Raw genomic sequence first — 27,811 nt, 5'->3', positions numbered from 1 at the left:
AAAAAAAGAGGGATAACGTAGTTTTCACCTTTAATGGATGAAACATGTCAGGGTTTTTCAATATTCAAAGGTGAGTTTGTTTTTTCAATTTGAGAAGACACCAGGTGGCTGAAGCGCACAGTCTCATGAATAAAGGTCTCAGCTGGGAACAAATTCAGCAGCCCCCAAAGTTGTGTGGGCTTACATTATATTTGTATGTTGTGTTGGTCTGACAGTGACGCTAATGTCAGTGACAAGGTACATGCAGCCGCAGGGCGACATCACCTGAGATTTAGCTTTGTCCTGTCAAGTTGTTTGGTCCAGTGTTTTGACAAGACCTCGGGGTGTCTGAGGGGATGTGCGTGTGTGCAGGTGATGCACACGCACATGTTTATGTGTGTGCAAATCCAGTTCACTGCAGGATATTCACAAGATTCATTATGAAAAAAGCTTTTATTTCTGGTTTGTTTTAATTTGGGTTGTGGCTCCATCTAATAGGTGTATTTATCAGCTATTCAAAGGAGTAGTTTGGCATTTTGGGAAACCTATTTAATTCATTTCTTGCTAGGAGTTACCAGGAGACACAGCAAGGAGATGGCTAGCTTAGCTTAGCACTGGATTGGAAACAGACAAACGTCTTGCTCGGCTCTGTCCAGCATAGATGTATTAGCTGGATACTGCGTTCAAAGATGCCGGCCCATTCATTCCTATCCTCGCTGGACGCATACCCTGAGAAAGTCTCTACGGACTTCCTCACACACCTGCATGTGCATCCAAGACTCCCTGCTCCTGCTGGCTCCCCGCACACATGAATGGGATAAAGCAATTCAATCACTCTTCAGTGACTCTTTCCAAATGTTATTGGACCAAACTGACCAAATTAGAAAGAGTCATTCTGTGGGGTTGTCACATGGAAAGATACTTGTTGGGTTTGAATCCATCATGGGATGATGCAGAGTATGACTGTGATGGAAAAGTTGCCTCACAGTCCAGTACTGCCCCTGAGGGTAAAAAATGTCACCTACCAGGACCTTTAAATCTCACAAACTAACACATTATATTTGGTTTGTTTGATCTGCACACAAAAACCAAAGAGTAGAAACAACAAGCTGGTTTTACAGGTGCTTACGTGGCATCTTCTAATGTACCTCTCAGCAAGAGAGCATATTTCCAAAAGAGTCTGAACTATTTCTTTAATCCAGCACCTCTTTGTTCAGCACTGGGCTGTTTAGCTTTATCTCCTGCAGAGTAAGGTCACCGCAATCTAAAATACCGAACTCATTCAGAGTAATCTCCTTTTGTTAAGGCGACTGTGATTGCTTCATATAACGCCACATATTAGAGATTTTAATGCTGCTTTCCACAGCTGGGAGAATGCAGTATAATTAATCCACTAGCTGTAGTCAAATGTGTGTGTATGCTTGATGTATGGAGGAGGAGGAGGAACTGGTGTCTCTTGTTCTGTCCATGAGTCATGCTGACTTCTCGGCTATGCAGCAACCTTAATTGCTTAAACCGTCTGAGATGGGTAATAGAGCAAAGATCAACAGCCTTTGCATCGTCATGTTCCTCCCAAGGCTTTAATGTCGAATGAGCGGGAGGAAGAGGAGGTTAAGAGCTGAGCTGTGTGGCCAGAAGTGGCTGATCCAGGACTTTTTTCTCACCTATTCTGGTTCCAGTTGAGCTGGGAAATTAATGAAAATAATTAATGAAGTAATGAAAATGATTTTGTTTTGAGGTTATCTATTAGGCAAAAACAATAAATTACCAAGAGGAAAGTAATATTACCCTTGAAATGAACAGCACAAGTTATGAATACAAAGCTCAAGCTCAGCTCTGAGTCATACTGTGCATCTAAGCATACAAGCTCCCATTCATCCTCTTCACACATATAAAACGGACAGCAGAAACCTATTTAAAGCCTCCAGAGAAACAGCCAGATCCTCTAGATGTTTGGAGGAACAGAGCGATTGCATTTAGGTGCATGGGGGAATTTTTCAAGTGAGCAATTCAGAGAAGGATGCTGGAGGAGAGGAAGCAGCTCTGGGAGCAAGGGGCAGTCACACTTTGAAATGACATGGGAGAGAAATGGAGAGGAAGAAACATTTAGAGGAGGTGAGGAGAGGAGAGGAAAGAAAGGAAGTCTCAGATTGCTTCTACCCAAGCCCGTCATTTTCTGCCTCTGAGAATGAGTGTAATGGTGAGAAAAGGGACGAGAGAGTACGAGAAATCCTCCAGGGATCCTTTTAAACTGAACTCATGCAGAAACGTGTCCAACCAAAACAACTGGTATTGCTGAGGAAGCTGTGAAATGCTGCGACAGAGCTGCGTTTGACCAATCACTGCCTAAAGTGGATGCGCCTGTCAAATAGATGTAGTTTTGGGAAGTTAAAGGGTCACATGCTTTAAAACAAAGTTCCTGTGGTTGAAACCCTCTCCCCACCATGCACGATGCCAACATTGGAAATGACCGTCTCCTATGACCGTGTCCTTACTGTTGTTAGGCGCAGGATGCAGTTTATCAATGCTGGCAGTTTACCTCAACATTCTTGATTCTACCTGTTTTGCAGGTAGAGCTACTCAGTCCTTGTCTTCTAAGTATAATGAAGAAAAAAGCAAGATGAGACTGTTCTGCTTACAAAGGAGAAAAGGCTGTCAGGAGGAGTTTGGCTGGACTGTAAATGTCCTCAAATCCAAATGAGCGGGACATTGACTTCCACCTGAACTCTAACAGCGGACAAACACCGTCATTATGCTCTTGTATTGCGACAGGTTTATCCAACGAGCACTTTGTCTGAAGCACATTCACCTGTTCAGAGAAAGTTAGCAATGTAGTCTTTTCAGTGGGACGACGAACAGAGCGACTGATTGTACTTGAACCCAGTATTGATTGATTACTTTCTAATGCATTGACATGAGAAAAAGTTTGCTTCTCTTGAATGGAGGGTTGGCAGCGAATCAGCGCTCAGTTGTTGAAGCTGCAGCTCAAGTGTGAACTGATCCAGATGACAGGACACAAAAAGACTGTGCGTCATCAGCTGTCCCTTAAATACATCATGACACAGACATAACCTGCAGGGTCAGGCCCACGTACATGTTCTCTCTCTCACACACTCACACACAGACACACACACACACACACACACACACACACACGCACACACACACACACACACACACACACACATACGAAATCTTGTGCACTTGTACACTGGTGAGTCATCATCACTAATGAACCGACCACACCGGGGGGATGGCTGAATTCTGAATGCAGACGCAGACTGATCGAGTACACCGCACACACACACACACACACACACACACACACACACACACACACACACACACACACACACACACACACACACACACACACACACACACGCACGCACACACACACACACACACGCACGCACACACACACTCGCCCCTAAGAAGTGCCTCAGGTTTAATCAACAACTGTCCATTCTTCTCATACACAGAACGCCTGCAGGTGAGAGTTAATTATCAGTCAGTGCATTTACAAACATCCTAATAATTAGATCACAACCACATTAATTACATTCTTGTCTGTCATGTGAACAGCTTTTAGATAAATCTCACCATGTCTTAGTTCAATTAAAGACAAAGCTTATCAAAGCATAACCTGATCAACAGATTTTAATTACTCATCTGTTTCTGGTGTTTTCATGGACAAACAGCAGCTTGCATGTTGTTAGCAAATAGTTGCCTATATACATGCAGCGGACACACATTTGGAGTTGTGATAGTGGAGTTGTGGGTGCTAATTCTCTGGCCTCATCACTGCAAATGTCACCTTTAATATTATATGTTGTTAGTTCATCCGTTAATATAAAATATTGATTAGGGCACCTTTAAAGTGCTAGGTGAGTTCATGAGGCCTTTTTTAGCTCCTACTTTAGAATAAATACTCTCTCAGCACAAGAGCGACTTTGAGTGATGGAACTGTACTGTGATTGGTCCACACATGAGCCAATGGAGCTCTGGCGAACGCCATTGTGGAAAACCTGTGTATGTATGTATGTTAGCTGTGAACAACAGCTCGCAACAGCAGGCTTAAAACGTGGAACAAAACGCGGACGAATGAGCCGACAGTGAAGTCCAGGTGTAATTATTGTTGTTGTATGTCGTGCTATGTGTATGACTACACCAACCGACGTCCGGCTTACGTCATTTCATCCTTCCTCTTGGTGGTGCAAATACAAACAGAAGAAAAGCCCTTGAATGTGTTTAGGTCTCGGCATCAGCAAAAGCATCAGAAAAGTCTCCCCTCTGATATTTCATGGTGCAGTTATTTTTGCCTGCAGTGATTTAATCTTGTATTTAGCTGTGTTTTTTCAGGCCTCCGTGTTTTTTTGGCCAATGCACGTTTAATTTTCTTGCTCCATGTATTTCCCCATAGGATGGGGATTTGCATTGTGTTCAAATTAATAAAGAATAACAGATGCTTGCTGCATTACAGGGAAGAGGAGACGGTCTACAGGGCAAGAACCTGTGTTGTTACACTGCACCCTGGATAAAAGCATCATTTGCAATAAGCCTGAAGTGTAGGATGTAAATTATGTGTGAGGTTAGGATAACATTTTTAGACTGGCTCTGAGAACTGCAATTATGAATGTCATTGTACAATACAATTCGTCCATGTTTTAATGACTAATTGTGTGTGTGTGTGTGTGTGTGTGTGTTAGAGGGACCAGAGAGATTTGTTCTTACTTCTCCTGGCGGGTCTGCTCGGCGGTGGTTTCCATGGCGCACTCGAGCGAGCTTTGAAGTGAATGAAGCTGATTGGTTGTCTCTTTCAGCAGGAAGCGGGTCACAAACTGCTCCAGGTGGGTGGACTCCTGATAGTCCTGTCAATCAAGAGGGAGAGCAGGAGAAGGAGGAGGAGGAGGAGGAGGAGAAGGAGGAAAAGTCAGTGTGGGAGGAATGATAAACAGAAAGGACGAGAGATCGAGGAGAGCAGGGACAAGTTTCACATGCCAGTCAAGAGTCACTCAACATCCAGATTTCCCCTGCGAATTAAAAGATGCCAACAAGATCATTCATTTAGAAAGGATTATGCAAGACAGCTGCATGAGGAGAAGAGATGAGAAAGAAGAACATGAACGAGCTCTGGTCTGCACACTCTACACCTCGTCTCCGCTAAAACCTGCCTCGTTTGATCAGTTTGATCAGTCTTAAATGGATGATATGAAGACGGCAGAACAGGGAAGCATATAACAACATGCTGCATGCAATCAGTACATCAACAGGATAAAACATGGAGACAGTGTGACTTTATCCAATGTAATATAGATGAACTTCTTCATTCTTTAATTCATTAATAAATTAATGATAAAAAAAGACTTTGCACAGCTGGTCTCACAGGCTACGTAGAGTCATGATGAGCAGACTGATCTTTATGTGTAAAACTGAATCATATGAACGAATTGTCAGTCATACTTTTTGCAGGAAGCAGACAAAATAACAGGTAGCATAGACACACCCCCAAAAATCAAAGCACAGCCGGTGTATGACATCATTAAAGATGCAAATTGGAGTGCAATAACTGAAGGGTGTCGTGGCAATTTTGTAATCCCACTCTGACTTTATTGACGCACTTTTAATGATACAAGACAAAGGTCAGTTTGCAATATGCAGCCCAATGGGAAGCTGTTCTCTCTCTTTATACCATGCCCCCGCCCCCACTCTGGTTAAGGTTGCCTCTTGTACTTAGCATCTTGAATGTCTTTGTCCTGAAGACAAAGGGCTCACAAGCCAAAGGTCTGGATCTTCTGATCACATCCAAGTGAGCAACAACGTCTTATTTTAGGAAATCAGGTTCATTCAGCCAAATGATCAGACACAAGGGAAATTAACGTTCTCACGTGTGTGATGAAGCCTGGTTTCACTGAGAAACAGGGATTTTTAAGAATGAAATCTGTCATTGTGTTTTTCATGTGAGGATCCACGATTGGACTGCTGGAGTCTTGCGGATGCACTTTATTTCTGACTGAGTTCTGGTCTGTGACATGTTGACATGGTCTGCGTTGAAAAAGTTTTTTAAAAATAACATCAGAAATGTGAAACAATCATTTGCACCTTCAATCAAAATCACATCTAAGAAACAATTTCCTCCACGCAAGGACTGCAGCCCGAAGTGCACTTCTTTGTTTATTTGTGTGTGTGTTTATTTTCTGCAGGCTTTTGTGTTTGTTCAGAGAGCTGATGGAAAATAAATCAAACTGAATGACATTTTGGAGCAGCGTCATTTTCTATGCCTGGACCAAAGCAGGAAGGCTGAGTGCTGTTTTGGATCTAATCAAAGGAGAGTGAATGATGCTCGGCACGGCAGAGTTTGATGTTTGCACACTGCACCTGCTCCGACAGTTTTGAGTACTGTTTGTACACTCGACTAACAATGACGGGTTTGAGGGGAAACGTTAATGCAACTTAGATTAGAGAATGACGAGTGCATGAATGGTAATGTGTGTGCGGCAGAGACAGAAATATATTTAAGACTTTTTGTCTATTGGTAATTACTGTATTTTCAGAAAATACAATGAAGATGGATTCAAATTTGGATTTGTTTATCGGGCAGACACACATCCTAATTGCAGGATGCTGAGCGTCTTCTCGTGAGAGTGCTGAGCTCTCAACAGCGTCTCCAGAATACAGAGCAGATCATTAGTCTCAGGCATTTCCCATCAGACATATCAAAAGGATTGAAAAGCGTGTCCTAGAATTACAACCTAAAGTCTGTTTTTCACAACAACATACACACAATTTCTGTGAAACGCCATAATTGTTATCTGTCATAGGTACGGTTTGATCTCCTGACACTCTGCCAGTAAACACACACACACACATGAATGCACATTCGCTCGGTGAGAGTGAGTCACGACAAAACCGGTAAAGGTCATTCTCCTGTCTACCTTCTGAGTATAGATTACCTCCTGTGAGCTGTGCCTTTGTGTGTGTGTGTGTGTGTGTGTGTGTGTGTGTGTGTGTGTCCACCTCACCAATCTGCACTCATTTTAAACAGCTTAAGGTCTACCCGATTTTTTCCTTTTTGCTTTTCCCTTGATCTTTCATTTTCAGCCGTAAAAAGGTCAGATGAGTGCCTTGTTGGTGGCAGTGCATCCCTGCTAAACTCACACGTTTTATGTCTTACAGTCAGGATCATGACTGCACGCTCTTTGCCAAATGGCTTTACCTCAGTATTTTTAAAATCCTGATTGCAAATCATTGTCAAATAATGTCAATAATCAGCTGAGCTCCAGCTATTCATAAATTCATTGCTAAGTTTGCATGAAAAGTCTTTCAGAAGAACCTTAAATCTCCGAAAACTGTTTTTTGGCCACTTGGGGGCAGCAGAAACGTTGTTAGCAACTGGTGCTCATTTACACATCCAGTAGTTGTGGAGCAACATTATCATTTTCATGTTTCTGTCCACCTGATGAATTGAACTCCAGCATGCACTCCCTTTTAGCTCTGTTTTTGGTCTCCGCCAATCCTGAGGAAAACATGTATATAATGATTTGTAATTTGAGGTATATTGAGTATGTTCTCAGTTGATATAATCAGTAAACAACATTATGAGGGTTAGATGTGTCAACGACAGCCATTTGCTCTTTTACTCTTCGTTATAAACTCGGTCAAATGTTAACAAGCTAATGTTAGCCTTGTTGCCAGGTTATGTTAGCTACACAACAGTTATGCCTGGCAGCTACAAGGTTGAAGTATTACATAACAATTAGCTAATCTCTAAGAACTAGTTTGTGTGGTGCAAACTGCTTTGGTTTTGTGATGTACAAATCACATGTCTAAACACTGACATTATGACTAGTTTTAGCAGCTGTGCAACTGCCTCCTGGTGACATGAGTACATTTAACCATCCACAGTGCTTGTTGTTATTATGTTATTTTATTGAATATATATAAATATATATAAACTCTCTCCTCTGAGGTGAGAAACACCTGAGATCTGCTGGGAGAGGTCAAAGCTGAAGGAGGTTGTGTATAGGAAGCCTGCAAATAGCTTTGGCAGGATTATCTGTGCAAAATGAAGCCCAGAGTGTCTCTGCACAGACATGTCTGGCTCTGATTTAGAAATCTCATTCCAGCTCCCACGCACATGTGCAAGGATGTTTGATGCGTGCACACAAAAGTGCACACACAAATTAGCTTGTGCGTATGTGAGTTCACACAAGTGCACGCTAACAACCATCCAATGCAATGCAAATGCACACACATGCAGCCAGCCCCCTCACACACATCCACAGCCAGAGACCACCCACTCAAATGCATACACAGTTCAACAGAGACGCCTGAGCTTTAGTCTGAGATGAATGCGGCATCTGTTCTCCTCCTCGCTCAGCCAATACTTGCTAACAGACAGACAAACACAACTCATCATACATTTCTTCTCTCCCTTTTCTTGCGCTGTGACTCATTTTAGGGTCACAGGAACCATTTATAGCGTAACACACACTTTGCAGAAGGGAAAACTATGAATTAGGTTTCAAGGAGTAAACACTGTGAAAGCCTCTTTGTTCACAGTGTGAAGTTGTAATTTGATTTCAGTTATTGCCTCAGTCAATAACTCTTCAATTCTTTCCAATTTGTGCTGAGTGATGTGTTTTCATTTGAGCTCCAATATTCATTTTGTATTGTACGTCTGTGAGGGAACAACAGTGAAGAGTGTGTTGATGGGAAAAAACCTGATTAGTGAGATGAACTGGTTTTTTTTTTCCCTGTTGAGTTGACTTAAGTCCACAGCGAGGTGAATTATCCTTCTTCAAATGACAAAACCTCCAAACACACTTCCATGCTGCCTCTGCTGCTTCTGCGCTTTCTCTCCTGCTGTCAACTGTTCTCTTGGAGAACGGGAAAATGATTTGAGGTGCAATTTGATTTTCGCACCTCATTGCAGCTCATGTAGAGGTCTGTGAAAGATTGGAGAGGGATTGCAAAAAGTATCTGTGCGTTTTCCTTCGCAGCTACAGTATGAAGGCTGAATTTAAGACACACGTATCCACTGCTGCGCTCCTGCAGGTCGGACCTTCATGAAACCTCTGTCAAGAAAAAATACCTTTCTCTTGGAGTGAAAACATTTTTTCAAGGACATAAACAGTTTTTCTACCACTCCTTTTATTTAAACTCCTGTTTGCTTACATGTAGCTGTTGAAATAATGTCTTATTTTATACCTTTCTTCCCTTACTGCTGTCTTTTTTTCTGTACATTACGCGTCAAAATATCGAATAAACCAAAATCTCAATGTGCTGTTGCCATTTATCTTTGTCACCACAGTCTTTAGCTGTTGAATTTGAATGTCACCATGTGTTACCTTTTTCTGCACTAATTAAAAAACGAGCACTGACAAATGAACAGTTTGACTCCCACACGCTCGTGTCTGCAGGAGCCACGAGACGTGTCTGCTTCAGTGCAGATCTGAGGGTCAATTTGAGCTTTGCAGCTCAGTGTGTCATATGCACCAGATGAGATACTACAGAGAAAGAAAAAGCTCTCCCGGCGGATCTAATAAGCCACCTCTCTTCCTCATCCTAACATCCTCTTCATCATTTGTCTCTTCACTCCTTGCTTGTTCCTCTGCCATCTCTGACAATTTACCTTCATCTCTGTCTGCCTGTCTCTCCCTCGCCACCCCCCACATCATCCTCTTCTTCTCCTCTCTCATAATGTGTAAGGCACTCAGCACAAGCCACAGCTCTACAGTAAGATCAAGAGGACATAAAGCTTATTTTTCCAAAGTATGATCAAAAGCAGTATTTGTTTAGGAAAGCAGCCACGAGCCATTCAATTCCTTGTCTATGTTGGCTGCAAGTCCAAAAAGAATCATGACATGTTTTGTTCTGGAGGTTAATTAGTAGCATGAAGTAGCCCCGGCTCGTCCTGTTTGCCTCTGTAATGGAAATGTGCCTAATGGGAGATCTGAGGAAGCCACCTGGGCAGCAGAGGAGCATGCTGGGAGAGATTTGCAGCATGAAGTTTGGCCACACTGCGAGTCAATCAAACACCTCTTATTATTATCATTACGTGCACTGCGTGGCATGTCAGTGTGACGTTCACTGTGCGGAGGTGGTGGTGTGTGTAACACAGTGACGTAATATGAATACGATAACGTATTCTGAACAGACTGATTTTTTTTTTTAGCAAATTCTTTTCATGTTCATGACTCACACAATTTGCTACAACTGTCACAACCCAGTCAGAACTCAGTCAAATTAAAACACACACGTCATACACACACTGATCTCCACTGTCCACCAAGAATACGTGTCTATAAATCCATTTAGAAATCACATAAAATCACTGTGGCTCTTCAGATTGAGGCCTTTTCTTGCACATTTAAAAAGGTTTTAAGTGGTTACTGGCATCTAAGTGTGAATGAGAGCAGCTATTAGCCAAAGCTGCATGACTTTCCATGATGCAGACTTGCCAAGATGTTTTGAATTCGATATTCAGGCATTTGGCGAGGTTCATCCTCAAAAACGTTACAGTAGTTTTCACCATATTTGTTGTGCAGGGCAGGATAAAACTTGATTGATGTTACAGGTGGTGAGAGGATGACGATACAGATGAGTCAGCCACCACGTTGGTCCAGACTGAAATATCTCAACTACTACAACTAATACTACAACTATTTGATGCCTTGAAATTCACAGTTTGATCCACTGACTTTTCTTCTCAGGCCATCAGCTGGTTGACATTTTTGTCTTAATATGTTGACAACTAAATGGATTGCTATGAAAATTGGTGCAGGTATTCATGGTGCCAAGAGGCTGGTGACTTTTCTTCTTGAAAATGGACTCTGTATTGTTGCTTAATGCGCTGATACTGACGACTGGCACCTTGTATCACAAGATGAAGCTAGGGTTGTCTGTCTCAAAGTACGTGTAAAACAGTAGACAGTTAAACAGCTTTTATCTCAACTCATTTTGGTCTCCTTTTAAATGTAAGTTCAATCACACATTTTGCTTTATTATTTGATTTAGATGCATGGTTAAAATACTAACAGATGCAGCTTTCCTAGCTTTGCACCCTTTGTGTGTCATGTTGACGAAAGCAGGTTTATCTTTTCAATGACTTACCTTCTTTGTTTTGTCCATCGCTTTCAGTATGGACATATTCAGGTCTTCTAAGGCAGCGAGAACATTCTCATATTCGCCGAGGTGCTGGGAGAAATACTCTTCACAGCAGACAGGCCAAAAATAAAAAAAAAAAAGAAACATTTTGTGAGTTAAACAAGTAGGACAGGGCTGTGGGTGTTTTGTTGAAGCAGCATTGGTGTGACACCTCAGTCACACAGCCCGTAGGGGTTTGATCACAGAGCATGTGACCACATCTAACATGGTTCTCTCTTTATGCCTGGAAAATGTCAAATAGCATTCGAGTCTATGGGGCTCCTGAATGGGAGGTAAAGCAAGATAATGCTATTGCTGACATTAAAAGCTGTTTTTATTCAGGCGAAGGATCAACTTACCACAGAGTTCATCAGTGTCCACGTTGCTGCAAAGACAAAAAAAATGAGAGCGCCATGTAAATATGGAGAATTCTTTTAAAACAAAAAGGTTAAAGGAGGTGACAGGCTCATCTCTCATCTCTGCAAAAACCTCTCCTTGAACGACCATGATTTGGTGAACTGGTGTGTGATGGCAAACGCGAGCGAATAAAATATAACATGAATAACTGAATAATTTAGTTGCTTCCTTCTCCAGACATGTGCGTAAGAGTCCAATCTTTGCTGTGGGTGATAAAGGTCCATGCATGAGTGTGTTTTGGGGCGAGGTCTGAGTGTGTAAATGTGTGTCTGAAAGAGAAAGACAGAAACGGAGAAGCAAAGAAAAGAAGAGCAAGGCAGCATTTCAAAGTGCAGAAGAAGCCATTGTATCCCCTGTACAGCAGGAGACATAAAAGAGGCATCTTATTCCCTGTTAGAGTGAAGGAGGTTGGGGAATTACAGCTGGAGCTGTCATTCACAAGGGGAGGAAAGTGCCGTCTATCAATTGGTTCAAACAGAAGAAAACACTTAGAGCCACAGACGACAGACAAGAACAGAGGAGGTAAACCAGAGGTGAGACACTAAACCAAGTCACAGACGACAAAGCTCTTGGTTGTGTTGCTTGAAACTTGTTTAGACATTTTAAGGTGCATTATCTACTAATGCATCACTAATGCAGACAGCTGTGTTGCAAAGAGTCTACACAACATGATAGATGTTATGTGTATGTGTTCAGATCGAACGCAGATGAATGTTAGGCCTGAGGTGCAAATAATACATGTTTGTGAATTGATTTATTCTCCTGACACGTTTAAACTGCTTGATAGAGTCGCACCATCTTTGTTGACAAAGCTCTAGCAGCTGACGCAGGCACATTACACATCTCACGGTGCTCTTATGACGAGGATAGCTAATTATATTATGCATAAAAATGATCATTATGTCGACGTAACTGCTTGATTGTCTCATCTTTCACTCTTTGATGACTGAGGCTTTCTACTGGCCTTAATGCTACGCAGGGGGATGAGGTTTCATGGCTCCTGATCACATTTGCAATGAGAAACATGTTGATGAAAATATAAAAGAACTCGAAAATTGACTCCTGAGGCACACCATGTGAATAAAAAATGCTCAGCATATACAGACAGTGTCCAAAATCATACTCTCCTTCACTATTTCCTACAATAACACTTGAGGTTAAAGACTGTGGACATGATTCATCATCATTTTGCAACGTCACTGAAAAGATTGTCCCGGCTTTTAATATTTTTTTTTACATTTGGCTTGAGCAGTTAGTACAGGAACAGCTGATGAGTTCAAAATGTTTGTAGAAATCTCTCCTCCTCCTCCTCTTTATTTTTTTATTTTGCTGGTTATTGCAGGCATATATTGGATTAAGGTTTCGACTTGCTCACCAACAGTAATATATTTAGGTTTTATTAAGATGAGTAGATCATTCATAGATCAATTCAACTTTTACACATTTTTTTTTTTACCTAGATGTGTCTCTATGAAGAAATGACAGTAAATGATGTTTTTTTTTTTTTTTTGTCTTTATTGAATGCAAGCAGTTTTCAATTCCACTAGCAAAGTTAATTAAATGGAAATACAATCTGCAGACTGAAATATTGACTTCTGAGCTGAGATTGTTGTTACATGGAGAATAAATGCTGCGTTTATTGAGTTGATTGGAAATGGATCAATATTAATAATAAACTTTCCAGCCCTGACATCTCGGTGGACAGGAAGTCGTCATCATTGTTGAGAATGGCGGTTATCATACGGCCACATGCAGAGGGAAGCTCTCCTTGCCTCACAGGAAATACCTCTGAAAGCTACATCTCTGGACTCTGGAAAAGACAAAACAATTGCATAAATCTGGAAAAGAATTCTTTTTAAAATAATAAAGTTTTTAAAGGTGCAACATCTAAAAGCAGCAGCCTGTTGAATTCCAAACAAATGGGGACAGTATATCATCAAAGTGATAACTGCTGCTAACTGTAGCTGCCATTAGCTAGTTAGCTCAGCTATGTAGCTGTGCAAGCTTTGCACCACCGGGAGGAGGAGGATTTCAGGCCCAGGTATGATGGTGGAGGGCAAGAAAATAACCTCGGTGTTGTTGGACTGAAGGCAGACAGGATGCCACAGTGACTCACTGTGGCCTCATAAGGAACAAAGTAGCATTATGAGACAGGACAGGCTTGATATCTCTGCAACACAATACATAGACGACTTGGACATAACGTCAAAACTGTTATCACTTCACATTTTATTGATCACTTTTGTTCATTTTTGAACACATTGCTCCGTTAAAGTAAAATAATATTTTTCTATATTTATTGTTGTTGAAAAGGCCTTAGTGTGTGTTCATGTTCCTTCTGCATAGAAATCACAATCAATATGTCAACAAATAATAATCTTGTACCGGTTATGAGCATCTCCGTGCACAATAGCCCAGGGCGTCTGCTTTGCTGCCCCACCAACCAGAGATTGGTATTGAACTCCATACCATCGGCCCGCTTCCATTTGTTATCCTGAAAGACAAAGCTTGATTTCAGAACATTTACCCCTGAAATATGCTTTGTAAATATTGTAAAGGCTTAGTAATAACATTTGCAAATAAGGCTGGCTCAAGGAAACAAAAAAAATAAACATATTTCCAAAAATGTCAAACTATTCCAATAACATTACTGAAACCACCTAAACAAGTAACTTTAGTTATATTCATGAGCTCAGTGCAGTTTTGCTCTTATTGCAGCTGAGTTTAAAGCTATTTAAAAGCTTGGGATAATGCTAGTTAAAAAAAACCCTCAAAATGTGCCAAAAAAACCTTCACATTTTTAATGTGGCAACGGAGAGTACAGACACAAGTCAGCTCTGACTTTCAATCATGTAACTGTCAGTTTTCCACAGTTGAAGGATCAATATACAGTAGTAGCAACATTTGTCTGTCTATTTGTAAAGTCACTCACCTCGCCTGTCCTGTAGCCCCCGATCCAGACACTAAGGAGGTCTGGATGTGAATTCCTAATGGCAGATATCAAGGCATTGTACTCCTCTAAGCTCCTGATCGAGCTCAGAGTTGCATCTAGTGACAAGCAGGAGTGCTAATGTGGGAAAAATAAAGAGAAGCTGAGGTAGAAATCCAAAAATATAGATTATGTTATTTCTTGCAATGAATGATAATATAAACACTAAATTGTTAACTGAATTACCAGTGCTGAGTGCCAAGAGTCCTGTCGAAGGACCATGAAACAACGATTGCCAACCTGAATCGCGCCACGGCACATGCCATCTTGTCATGTTAGAAAGAAGACAGTGCAAAACTTATTTAGTCTTAGATTAGACACACTTAACATGTTACATATTTTCACAGCTTCAGGCTGCAAACTTAAACTCCAGCAAGTTTTCCCATTTTGTTTGTATGATTTCAGAGCAACAATTGTACACACATATAATTGCATCTGGTGCCGGCATTTGCTGCTGTTAGCCTTGACTGGCTGCATTTACAGTTGTGATCGCAATTCAATTGAAGCAAATGACAATGCATAGTAATAAAAAGAGCAAATGTTTGTCGGACTAACCGTCAGCTGCGGATGTCAGCTGTAAGCACAAAGAACATGTTATCGGCATTAACTTTGAACTGGTTAGTAAAACATGGACATATTTGCAGCTGAAAAAAAGCAGTTTTTAAGTTCATTTTCAGATGCTTTTGGTGATACTAAAAACATGACGCATGGACATAATGTTAGTTACAGAAAATACTAATAAGAGGAAATCTTACCACTACAAGTATTTCTATAAATCTTACTCACCGGCAGCAGTCCACTGGTCAGCAGCAGCACAACAAATTGAGAAACTGATGCCATCTGTGGAAGGGAAATGTCAGCCAATGCAATTTGGTGCCATTATTAAATGAGATTTTTCTCGGAAATCCATAATATGGACTGATGATGAAAAACACAGATCAGTGATCTTTACATGATGCTATGCTGTGAGGTGAGGGTGAATCCTGCTGTCTTACGTTATGGCGATGATCCAATCAGGTGGCAGTTGCAGAAGCAGGTAGCCAGTTCCCAGTTTAGGGAAACACTATTTATACAATTTCTTCAGCTGGGATTGATCAGACCATTTCAGCCTCCGGTCTGTTTCCTTGTTCAAATTAGTGACATAAGACACCCTAATGTTCAAAAACAAACAGAACCATTTTCCTCACATGCCACAGTCAATCATCATCCTGCCATGATGACTCAGATGAATGTTGAAGACTTAAATTCATTTTTTAATCTTACTTGTCAACTAGGAGGATACAGTGCATTGGGAAAGTATTCAAACCCCTTCACTTTGCCCACATTCTGCTGTTACAGCCTTTTTCCAAAATGGATTAAATTCCTTTTTTGTCTCATCAGTCTACACACAATACTCCATAATGACAAAATGAAAAAGGTTTTTTAGACATTTTTGCAAATTTATTAAACACATTTTGACAAAAACGTCTACTCCACTACATCTCACACAGGGAAATATTGCACTTGTACTATAGCACCACTATATTTGTCTGATGACAAAGCAGTGAAGCTGTTCATATGTGTCAGAAGAATAATTTGATTCACGAACGTGCATTATTTGCATTTTAGGCTTAACATACATCTGCATTCGATGTGAAATAAGGGAGGACTTCATTGGACTCCATGTTAAACCGATCCAAAAACATCAGATATCAAGGTACACAGGTTCAAGTACGGCTTAGACAGGTTATGATTCAGTCTTTGGGTTTAGGTTGAGTATTAAATTTTCCATTTCTTTTTTACTTTTTCTCAAACTGGTATGATTATTTTATACAAAAACTGAACTTTCAAACTGATCCACAGGTGTTTTTTGTTCTTTTCTATCACAGGACAGAAGAATTGCTACAATTATGCAATACTGTAAATGAATTATTTTTAATCAAACTTGTCAATAAGGAACATGATCATTGTACTGGCAAATGCACATCTTGAGAAAAAACTTCTACTCCACTACGTCACTAAAGGAAACATGACACTTTCTACCCCACTGCGTTTTGTCACAGAATATGATGCATTGCTGTAGATTAAACTACACAACAGAATATAATGGGACATTCCTCTGCATTGAGTGCTTTTACTTTTAATACTTAAAGTAAATTTTGCTGATGATATTAACATACCTTTAAGTAAGGTTTTGAATGTGGGACTGAAGTTTTTTACTCAGTGATCTTAACACTTCTTCCACCTCTGCTTACAGCAACATCAAACTGAAAAGCAAAGTTTCACTGACCTCTTCTGGTTTAAAGTCTGTTGTTCCAGACTTTGTGTGCGCTCTGCTGCACCTGTAACTCCACCTGACAGGCATGCTGACGTGCACTGAACACACCTTGAGTGCCCTTCACCACAGCAGGAAACAGGACTTTCAGCTGGTGATAAATATCTCTTTAAATTCATAAACTAGTGGCAGGTTTCCTGTCTCTCTCAGCTGTATTTTGAGTTTAATCTAACATAGCATAGAAATGTGCTCAAAGTCATCATCCTCTGTATTTCACCTAAAAATCAAGACTGATCCTTGCTCCTATTCATTCATCATTTATTTACCTTCAGTGTCTGATAGCTGAGTGTGCTTTTGAAGACAAGGCTGACAACACTGAGTGACTGTTTCCTGGGATATTATATAATTTTCCACATTGTCTGTACCACCTCAGCTCATTGTTGCTGGCCTGTGTTTCCCTTCTGACATGGAAGTGATCTGCCTACCTCCTCCATGTGGCTGCTCAGAGGATTCAGCTGCTGTAGAGGGAACCACAAGCATCAAAGAGAGTCTTAAAAGCTACCTGCACAACAAGGCTGAACACGAGGGAGCAGTCAGTGCTCTTCAATAAGCAAACTTGCTGAACTTGAATATGCGGGAGTGTATCTGGTTGCAGCTGACGAATGGATTTAATAAAATGCAAAGCCCTGATGGTGTGCATTTGGATCTCACTTTTGAGCCCTTGGAGAAAATAACTGACTAGGGACATGGAAATTAAAGTAATGTATTATGGAATCTATACAATTCTTATTAATTAAATGTTACCGGTGCTAAGTATGAATAACATGCTACAAAAAAGCAGAAGTTTACAGAAATTTCAAAGGGTGCTGCTATCAACAGCTCCATCTGGGAATTTATTAAACATGCATTCTCCATTCACTGCGTGAAGCAACATTTTGTCATCTGCCTCCATCATGTTTGCAAAGTTAATGTGGATGATTGTATGTTCAGTGATGTACGGAGTCAAGGGGCATCACAGAGCACGGTTAATCTACATATTTTTTAAGTGTTAAGTGTTATTTCGTGTGTGTGTGTGTGTGTGTGTGTGTGTGTGTGTGTGTGTGTGTGTGTGTCCTGCAGAGAGACAACATACAAGCTCGCTGCCTGGAGTGTCTCTTCACATCTTGGTGTACTTTTCTTCACTTGAATAACACTGAGCTTATGAATAAAGAGAAAATTCTTATCTGACTGTGACCCAATTCCTATAAATATTTTATATGATAAAAGCCACTTTCTTTTGGATGTTTTGTATTCTGCACACAGTACAATATAATGATAAACAAATACAGCATAATTTCTTAGAAAACTTCAGTGTCCAGCTTGGTTTGAAATGGCAAAACAGATTGTAAAGTATTTTGAGTTGCATTGAATATTTATGCAAAATCTGCCTTGGTTGGTGACAAACACAGTGTTAGGTGTTATCCTGAAATGTCTATCCATCAACCAGTGCTCCTCTGCTCCTGTAAGGGGGATATGTTTGCATTTGGTAAGATGCTTATGGCATTATTACCTCATAATAACTTTATTTATACAGCATCTTTCAGAACAAAGCTACAAAGTGCTTTACAGTGAACAACAACGAAATAAAAAGTAAATAAAATCCAAAAATAACACACACACACACATATACACACACACACACACACACACACACACACACACACACATACATACATATACATATAACATATATATATAAAACAAGCTAGAAATGATAGAAATGATTACAACAAATACCATGTTAAATGTTATGTACATGTTCTATATGTTGTGATATCGTTAAGGTTCATACAACAATTATGTATATTTTGAAGAATGCTTTATAGGTGGACTTAGGTTATGTTTCCATTTTCTGTACAAGAACACAGTCACATAAAAGAAGTTTCTGGTGCTTGAAACGTGTAGAAAAGTCTGCAAAACTTGGATTTTTAGTGTAAATAGAATTAGAACATAAAGTCCGTCTAAGATGTCTCCTTTGGATAAGAGTCAACAGCTGTGTGCAGCTGTTGTGATCTATTTCCTCACATAAACCCTCATACATTGGATGTAATTCAATGCAACACGAGTCAAAGCACTGAGTTTGTTTGCATCTCATCTTCACCTACCTCTCCTCCATCACCCATATGCCAATTCTGTCCTCCAAGACAATAAAACAATAAAGGAATTAATTGACTTACTCTGTGTTATGAGTATCAATTGTGTGGAAGAGCTCCTTCAGTTCCTCAGCTGTCAAGACGCCGTCAGAGAAGTAAGCTTTGAATTCATCAAAGGACAGTTTTCCATCATCTGGGGAGAGAGCATCAATGCAGCTGGTCAGCAGTGTTGGGACAGCTCAGTCAGGACTGCAACATCCTGTGAGGTGTGGTGGTCATTTTCTATCAGTCCTCATATACATCAAAGGCTTGCTTTGGTCAAATGAGCATTTTGGTTTGTGTCTGCAGCAGTGGAGGAGGAAGTGTTCAGATCATTTGCACAAGTAAATGCATCAAAGTGTCTTCAAGAAGGTGTGCTTAAAGAATTGTGACTGTGTTACTATTTTACATTAGGTTATTAATACTCATGCATTATGTAAAAGCAGAATTTGTATTGTTGTAGTTTGTTCAGGTGGAGTTCATTTTGAACTATTTGTATAGAAATGCAACTAATGATAATTTCTATTATGGATTAATCTACTGATTGTTGATCGATTATTGTTTGGTTTGTAACAATTCTGAAAACAGAAAGAAATGTCATCACAGTTTCCTCAAGCCCAAAGTGACACCTTCACAATGCTTGTCTCGTCCAAACCTTCAAATCTTAATAAAATAATTTTGAATAATTAAAAACGAAAGCAGCAAATCAAGAAGCTGGAACCAAGCTTAAAAAATCATTTAAAGAACAATCAATTGTCAACTTTTCAACTAATTGACTGATCATACTCTATATTCTATTCAATCAACGCTGTTTTATATGCAAACGTCTTAATTTGTAAAGTCATTAATAACTAAAGCTGTCAGATAATTCTGTAAAAAGTACAATATTTGCCTCTGAAATGGAGTAGAAGTATAAAATGTACTTTCCACCACTGGTCTGCAGGTGTGTTGGACATGTAATGAATTGTATCATGGAAATGAAAAGCTTTGAAGATGGCCAGTAGAACGGTTTTCATCCCTCATCGTTCCACAAGGAGATTAGTTTAATAACTTTGAATGAAGAATTTGAGTTCACCTCCCGAGATGATGAAACCGAGATAACCCCAATAAGATGCAGCATTTTATAAGCTACAGGGGCTAAATGAGCAAAAGATGGCATCAAGTGTTTCGATCAAATTCTCTTCAAAGTAAATCAGTAATAAAAACAAAATAACTCCACAGTGGAAATCTCCTCCTTGTTTGTGTGATTAAAGTAATCAGCACTGTAGAGGGTCATCACCACATGTTCCATTAGACCAATTTCATGGTAATCTCAAACAATCAGTCATTTTTATGCTTTGAGGCTCGGCAATTATGAAGGCACAAGCTGTGTGAAATATTAATGAGGTGAAAATAAGCAGAATTTCAAAATGTGGAACCCAAGACTAAATATCCTTCAGCCAAATGAAGATAATCAACCGCAGACGACACATTTTTCACAAAGCTCTGTCTTTAGGAGTTTGTCTCTGTCTGTGTGATGTGAAGGAGCTTATCTTTACATGTTCACTGCTGACCTGCTGTTCTGGAGGTCACGTACACTATGACAGGTCATGTCACTATAGATGCTGCAGGCAAGAGCCCTCTTTGGAGGATGCACAAAGGCAAACACACATGGACATAAACCACGCACGGTGAATCACTGTCGGTAGACTTGACATGTAAGCACTGCTGTTTGCACAACACTAAAAGGAAACATGTGGGATGACTTCTTATCTTGCTGCATGACAGGACTTCAAATCACTCACAGCGTGGGATGGACATTTAATGAATAATGAGGCATGTCATGCCATGTGAATAATGAATTATGATTAGCTATTTTTGCATGTAGAGGAAATCATTTTTGATGTCAGGTTTTCTGTCAAAATGTCAAATGAAACCTGATTTCAGTGTGTTCCTGAGCGAAAAACGCTCAGTTTGGTGTGGTTTGACCGTCTGATAGCCGCAATGAACACAGCCTCTGTGAGCATTTAACATGATGTGTGAAAGTGTGTCAGCAGGGTTATATTTTATGACATGTGTTAGCTTGATGCTAATAGATGCTGTCAGTGTACAGTCAAACAAACGTCCTCTCATGTCTAATCTGCAGGATATACTACATGCATTTTGACAGAGGTTCCAAAATCAAAGCAACTCATCGGTTATACATTATTATTACGATTTTAAAAACTTTCATCAGAGCGTACGCAAAAATAAACCTTACTTCAGCACAATGTGCAATTAGATAAACTATTAAAAGATTAAGTGATCTATTGAGGCAAATGTTATCTGAAGCACACAACTGTAAGAGCTTCAGATAAGATCTCTTCCTGTGGTATCATAGTGTATCTACATTTTGCCATTATTCCATTTATAATATATATAGAGAGAAGAAAACCTTAAGAAGAAGAGTAGAACAGACATTCACTTCACTTTCTTGCCAATAATTTGGTGAGAAGATTAACACCTCTCTCACAATCCTATCCTGAAGAAGAGCAGTGCGCTCAGTAGAGTGCAGATCTCCGCCAGACGTACAGTCACGATGGCGGCGAAGAACAGATTGAGTCATCTTGCTGAACTTTAGAGGATCAAAACATGTCGCATATGGAGTTAATCTGCAGATGCTCAGGTTCAAGATGAGAGCAAATTGTCATATGGATGTCAGTTTCTGAGCCACAATAAAGGCCAAAATGTGGCCTGTCACAGACCTGATAAGCCTTGTTTTTAGCCAAGCCGATTTCCCAAAATGTCTTTCGCTAAGTTGTCCTTACAGCAGAGACAAGATTTCAAACTGAAGCAGCTGTTGATCACTTGTGGTCAATATAAAACAGAACAGTCAGTAAATATTCTTTTCAAAAACTGTCAGTCACTTCAACCATGAGGGGTCCTGGACCATTCAGTAAGGAACGTGCCCAGAAAACATATTCGGCTGATTGGTCCAGTCGTATGAGAGATTAGCTGCAGGCAGATAAACATGCACACACACACAACCTAATGCATAAATATAAAGCTACATCCTGTTTGCTTAGCTTTGCATAAAGAACGTAAAAAGAGCTAAACAGCAATCTTGCCTCTGTCCAACTCTAACAAAAGTTTTCCACCTCTGAAGGTAATTAACATGTTTTATCTCCCTGGGCAGGGAGCAGTCTGGCACACACAAACTATTCCATAGAGGCATCTTACCTCCTTCTTTTGGCAGAGAAAAACAAAATGTATACACTCCTTTATTTGCATTTAATAGCTAATAAAGGTTTTTTTTTAGCTAAATATATAAATAACATCTGCTGTGTGTGATTCTCAAAGATGAAGGAAAAGACTTTAGAAACTTCATGATTGTAAGTATAGCATATTTTACTGTAATTCAAATGGTATTTCCTTTTTCTCTGCACACAGATGCAAGAAAAGCAGAATAGTCTGTCAGGCTGACTTCACTAAATAAATAAATCAGACTTAATAAATTAAAATGCAAGGCCTGTGTGCCATAAAAGCTAGACAGTGATCCATGATGTTTTTTCTTGGGTTTTCTGCATTTGTGCTTTTAAAGAGAGTATTTGCATGGAGGGATGCATGGGCAGGTGACCAGGATTCAGATTCCTTCTGTCCCCAGTAAACAAAAAATAGACCACATGTTGTTTGTGTTTATACTGTACATTATGATAATACAAGACAGTGGAGGTGAAGCAACAGCAGAATTTGCCCTGAGCCTCCAGCCATACACCTCAAAGTCATTAACGATGGACTGCCACCATAAAAATGTGTGACGGGTCCCAATTTTTGATGTTTTTCTTCGTTAATGTACTGATAGTGAACCCCAGTGGGCATGGTCAGTTTCCTGTTTCCATGGAAACTGAAAGAGTATCAGCAGAGAGTCATGATCAGAATTTCATTGAGAAAGTACATCTGCTTCCACACACGCGAGAGAGAGGCTGAAGTGATGCCAAAGACTGAGTGTGTTTGTGTGCGTGAGTCCGAAAGGCGCTTTTGGTGCAATATTTACCATTTTTATCGGCTCGCCGTAAAATCTGTAATGAGAGAAGGAGAGGGATGTCAGAAATAGGTTTCACATCATCAAAGTTAAAGTAAGTGTGTGCGTGGTGATCATCGATCAGACTCTCAAAAGCAGTGTGTCATTAAATTATTGATAGTGCTGTCCCAGAGTCCAGAGGAGATGAAAGACAGAGTGGCAATGACCGCGTCAGCTTTAAAAGGGTCCAACCTCCTCGATATAGCATTGCCCACTTTCTCTCTTGTCAGATTTGCACTTGTGAAGATGAATTTTAAAAGGCCTTGAGTGCATTTACACATTATCACTAAAGGCTGAATCTAAATCTGACAACGTAACCCTTTATGTGGAGGATCAGAATCCTAAAATGTCACGCAAACTGATGGGAAAAATCCTTCCATCTTTGGATTTTCCTTGCTTGAGGTGTGTGTGTGTGTGGGGGGGGGGTAAAAAATAAAAATACAAATAGAAAATATCCACCCACCTTCTCCTGGCAGTCTGTTGTGTGTTCTCACTTACATAATTCCTACAAATTGTGCAGCTAATCAGTATTTATGGCCTCTGTCACCGTCCCATCCCATAAACACCTATCTGTTTCTATCTCAGTGCTACCTCTACTCTTGTCCATCTCTAATTTCTATAAGCAATGTCCTAATTTCTATAATTGTTTACTTTCATTAACTCATATGTATGACATTCATGAAAAATATTTTTGAATATTTTGAATATATTTGATCAATCACATATATGCATAACAGCATCTATATAAGGAAGAAAACACTCATGGAGACACAGCACATCCCACCTGAAATTGAAAGTCATGTAGGAGATGTCAAGAAACAACAGTCCCTGACACGCAGATAGAGCGCCTGTTCAGCATCACTGAGACGATTGATGTGGTGGATGCGGCTTTCCACCTTTAATAACTCGTGCTTCCCATGTGTTCATTCTCCCCTGTTTGCCTCAAACACTGAAGGCAGCCAACAGGTTTATAGTTAAGACATCACAGGCGAATGAAAGAGTGGAGGGGAATATAATTAGATGGTGGGTGCAGAGGCAGAACTAAACAGGGGAGGGAAAGCTCTTGAGAGGGAATCACTTGAGGAAGATCATTAGCTGTACTGATACGCATGTACGATGTGATTTAAATATTTAAATCTCATCGTCTGAGGGACATCTGCAAGTGTTGGGAATTCCTAAATTTTCATAGTGTTTCATTAATTAAAAAATGTGCTTTATAGATTAAAAAGTCATAAATATCAATATTGTTTTTTTCCTGTTTGTCTTTGTAAGGTCAGCATGAATAACACTCTGACTTTTATCACATCAAGAAGACTTCTAACAGTTCATTAACTTGGTATTTGGTTTTGAAAGCTGACATAAAGATGGATGGCCAGCCCGAGAAAACCTTACACCAGGAAGCTAAATTAAAGGTCAGCCTTGTCAAATTAATTCATTCATTCTATAAAACAGGGGACTCTCTGTACCCAAAGGGGGATCCATATTATCTCAGGTGATCAAAACCCACAAACAGATACAATTAAAACCACTGAAAATAAAATTTGAAAAGTAAAATGCACCTCTTTCCTCAAATGTAACAAGGATTTTCAAAATCAAATGTAACAAAAATGCTATAGATTGTTAAACAGGTAATTTGAAATACACTGATAATTTGTGTCCTACTTTATAATTAGGGTTAGGGTGAGTTTTTGCACTTAATCAAAAATGAAAATAATACCTGTGTGCAAGCATTAGTAGTAGAGATGAAATCCATTGTGTACTATAAGTAAGGATTTAAAATGTTTTACTTACATCAATGAAAATCGACATTCCCTTTTTTAGCTCCATTTGAGCGCTGGGCTCCTCAGAAACACACTGAACCTCCTCTGAACAATCCATCATTCACAATGTAGCTTCAGTTGAAAACTGCAGAGGAATGTGTGCGCTTCAACCTCTTATCTGATCAAAGCTACTGGTCAAAAAGAGCGACTCGGCACCACCGTCAAGTCAGCAGGAATAAAACACACCACTTCCGGATATAAAATTCACAATTCCACCTTTCATTACTGCCAGAATAGCATAATAAAAAAGTAGCTGTACATTTTCCGGCTCTCATTTTCCTCCACGTGTTGTTTGCTCAATTGTCCTGAAGATAATTCTTTGCGTTAGTCGAACACGTTTTCTAAAACGGCATGCATTTATTTTGTAGGCAAAATCATTGAACTTCCTGTCATGTACTGGCCGTCTCAGTCCTGCAGCGCGTCTCCTTTGGAGCAAGCAAAGTGTCACTCAAATGCAAATGTGTTTCGTTTTGTTCTGTTCTGCACTCTCGGGTGCATATGAGCTGACACACTGCCGCTGACAGATCACTGCAAAATGTCGACAGAGGAGAAAACATCAGTGTAATCAATTAACATGTCTGTGGTATAACATACAGCTAAATGAGCAGCTCAGATGCCCGCAAAGGAATGTTGTATATATTTGTAAAAAAAAAAAAAAAAAAAAAAATATATATATATATATATATATATATATATAGGTCACAAAAAAGGTCATTTCAGCCTGAATTAAGCAAGTTGTTTAGAATGTCTTCTCTGTGACATTTTCCCCGAGGCATTTTTTAAAATGTGATACATTTACAACAACAGTGGTTGGATTTTAGTTGACATTTCTTGTTGGTCAGGTTGAAACATTCATAGCGTCAGAGCAACATTATAAGCTGGCTTTTGCACACCTTCATAAAACACATGTTGCATTGCTTGTGATGCGGTTTACCCTCAAAAGTATTTTGATGCACCAAAAAAAAAGAAAAAAAAAAGGAAAGAAAAGTAGTAACCGACTCAAAATCCACACCACAAACGTGAAAGCCTGATTGAACGTTAAAACTGTGCAACAGTTCCATCTAGTGGACTTTTACGACAGCACAGCAGTCAATCCCAACAGCTACACTTCTATATATGGATCTATATATGTGGTGTGACTTCATTGAGAAAGCCTCAGAGAAGGTGGAGGTCACAAAAAGTTTTTTGAGGATTACCACCGAAGGGCTTTCCTTGCCCACAGCTGGAAGAGTCAGGCGGTGAGCAGTGGTAGACGCATGAATGCACATATTGTCTGCTTCACTCCCCTCATTATGGTTTAATGGTAAGCATGCCAAGCTGAGAGATTCCCTTCAGGCTACTGTATTATACTGTATGCTCTCAGAAATACCAGTGAATGTAGGAGAATATCAATTCAAACTCTGCATCATACTAGAAACCCTGCATAATGGATAATACAAAGTTTCTTTTTTAATTAAAAATGGATGAATTTCATGAATTCCAAAGTGTGATATGACTTCCATAAATGATTGATATCCATATAGTGTATTTCCAGTATAAGAACAAAAAAGCACATTTAATCAAGTCCTGCACTTAATATATGAGCAGTCTGTAAATTATCATGCACTTAACAACCTAACATCAGCCTACATTAAGTAACTAAAATTAGCTCCACCTCAACCCCCACAAAAATAATGCTGCTTACATGGTAATTTGTCAGTGGTAACGATACAATAATATTAATCACATCTCTCTGAATGAGGCCATTCTGCATAATGTGTGCTTTTGGTGGCCTACTTTGAGTGCATTCAGTTGATAATGCATGTTTTAAGTAACATGGAGTATTTGGGCATTATGGTATTACTTCTACCATTCTCGAGTAAATGATGTGAGTTCTTCTTCCACCACTGTTAATTTTCATTACAGTTTATCCACATATGTTCTTCTAACACTGGTGGAAAGTACACTTTGAGGTGCTGTGTGCTACTTTATACATCAACTCAATTACATTTCAAAGGGAAATATTGTAGTTTTTATTTTACTACACCTATCTTACTCCTGCAATTAATAGGTACATTGCAGGTCATAAATACATAAACAAACTCTACAGAGTACATTAAAGATGTTAGTACATCAATGATTATCCAATAATCCAATATATATGTGCTTTCGGCAGCCTGCTATTTGTATATTATGCTTGTAATACTTATGTTTACTTGAGTTAAGCTTTGAATTCAAGACTTTTGCTTGTAATGGAGTATTTGAATGTTGTGCAACATTTACTTGGACAAAGGATGTTAGTATTTACACCATTGCTAATTTCAGCATAGTTTATAAACATATATTCTTCTTAAGAATATATGTTTCTCTGAAGGTAAATATGGACATTCCCTCAAGCACTGCACTTAAAAGAAATGTTGAGGGACTTGTAGGCTCACTTACAAGTGTTTCCATTTGACTTAATATATCTACTCAACTACGTTTCAGAATATCGTATTTTCAAAACCACATTCATCTCGCAGGATACATTTGTGTTGAAACATATGATCAACTCATAAAGCTGATGGTTCACCCACAGTATAAAAAAATCAATACAGCTCTACTTCTGCAAGCTCCATTAGAATTCATGTTAATTGATTTGTACATGAAGTGTAGTTGTATATTATATTAATAGCTTTAAATGTAAGTAAAAGATCTAAGTGCACCCACTGCTTCCTAATTGATTAACTGCCTCTCATTGTAGAGCTTTGTCACTTGGATATGTAGTTAGCTTTGAAAGCCCTATTAATTCAAGTGATCGAATCTAAATAAAGTAAATAAATAAAATTTGTAGGTGAATTAATTCACACATCACGGCACAGCTGCGGTAGTTAATTCTGCTTATGTGGCAGCACTGTGGAGGACAGCAGAAACCATCCCCAGATAATTGATACAAAACAAACATAATTTGTCGTGAGATCCCGCGAAAATCTCGCGATTACAATCAGAGCGCTCTGATTGGATTAAAACGTCTAT

General features: G+C 39.6%; 1 protein-coding gene across 1 annotated transcript in view; it reads right to left on the bottom strand.

The window, feature by feature from the left end:
• Positions 1-24,958, bottom strand: part of necab1 (N-terminal EF-hand calcium binding protein 1) — a 33,514-nt gene extending 8,556 nt beyond the window's left edge. The window contains exons 1-6 of the mRNA XM_070984380.1: positions 24,789-24,958; positions 22,971-22,995; positions 19,004-19,112; positions 11,487-11,512; positions 11,095-11,192; positions 4,714-4,850 (exon numbers count right to left, since the gene is read on the bottom strand). Coding sequence (XP_070840481.1) covers positions 4,714-4,850; positions 11,095-11,192; positions 11,487-11,512; positions 19,004-19,112; positions 22,971-22,995; positions 24,789-24,878 — 485 coding nt within the window. The 5' untranslated portion in view covers positions 24,879-24,958. The remainder of the gene's footprint in view (positions 1-4,713; positions 4,851-11,094; positions 11,193-11,486; positions 11,513-19,003; positions 19,113-22,970; positions 22,996-24,788) is intronic.
• Positions 24,959-27,811: the final 2,853 nt, after the last annotated feature.

This window comes from Chaetodon trifascialis, chromosome 17 (assembly GCF_039877785.1).
Source record: "Chaetodon trifascialis isolate fChaTrf1 chromosome 17, fChaTrf1.hap1, whole genome shotgun sequence".
NCBI classification, from domain to species: Eukaryota; Metazoa; Chordata; class Actinopteri; order Chaetodontiformes; family Chaetodontidae; genus Chaetodon; species Chaetodon trifascialis.
The sequence above is the reverse complement of the archived record's forward strand: the minus strand, read 5'-3'. Positions and strand labels throughout refer to the sequence as shown.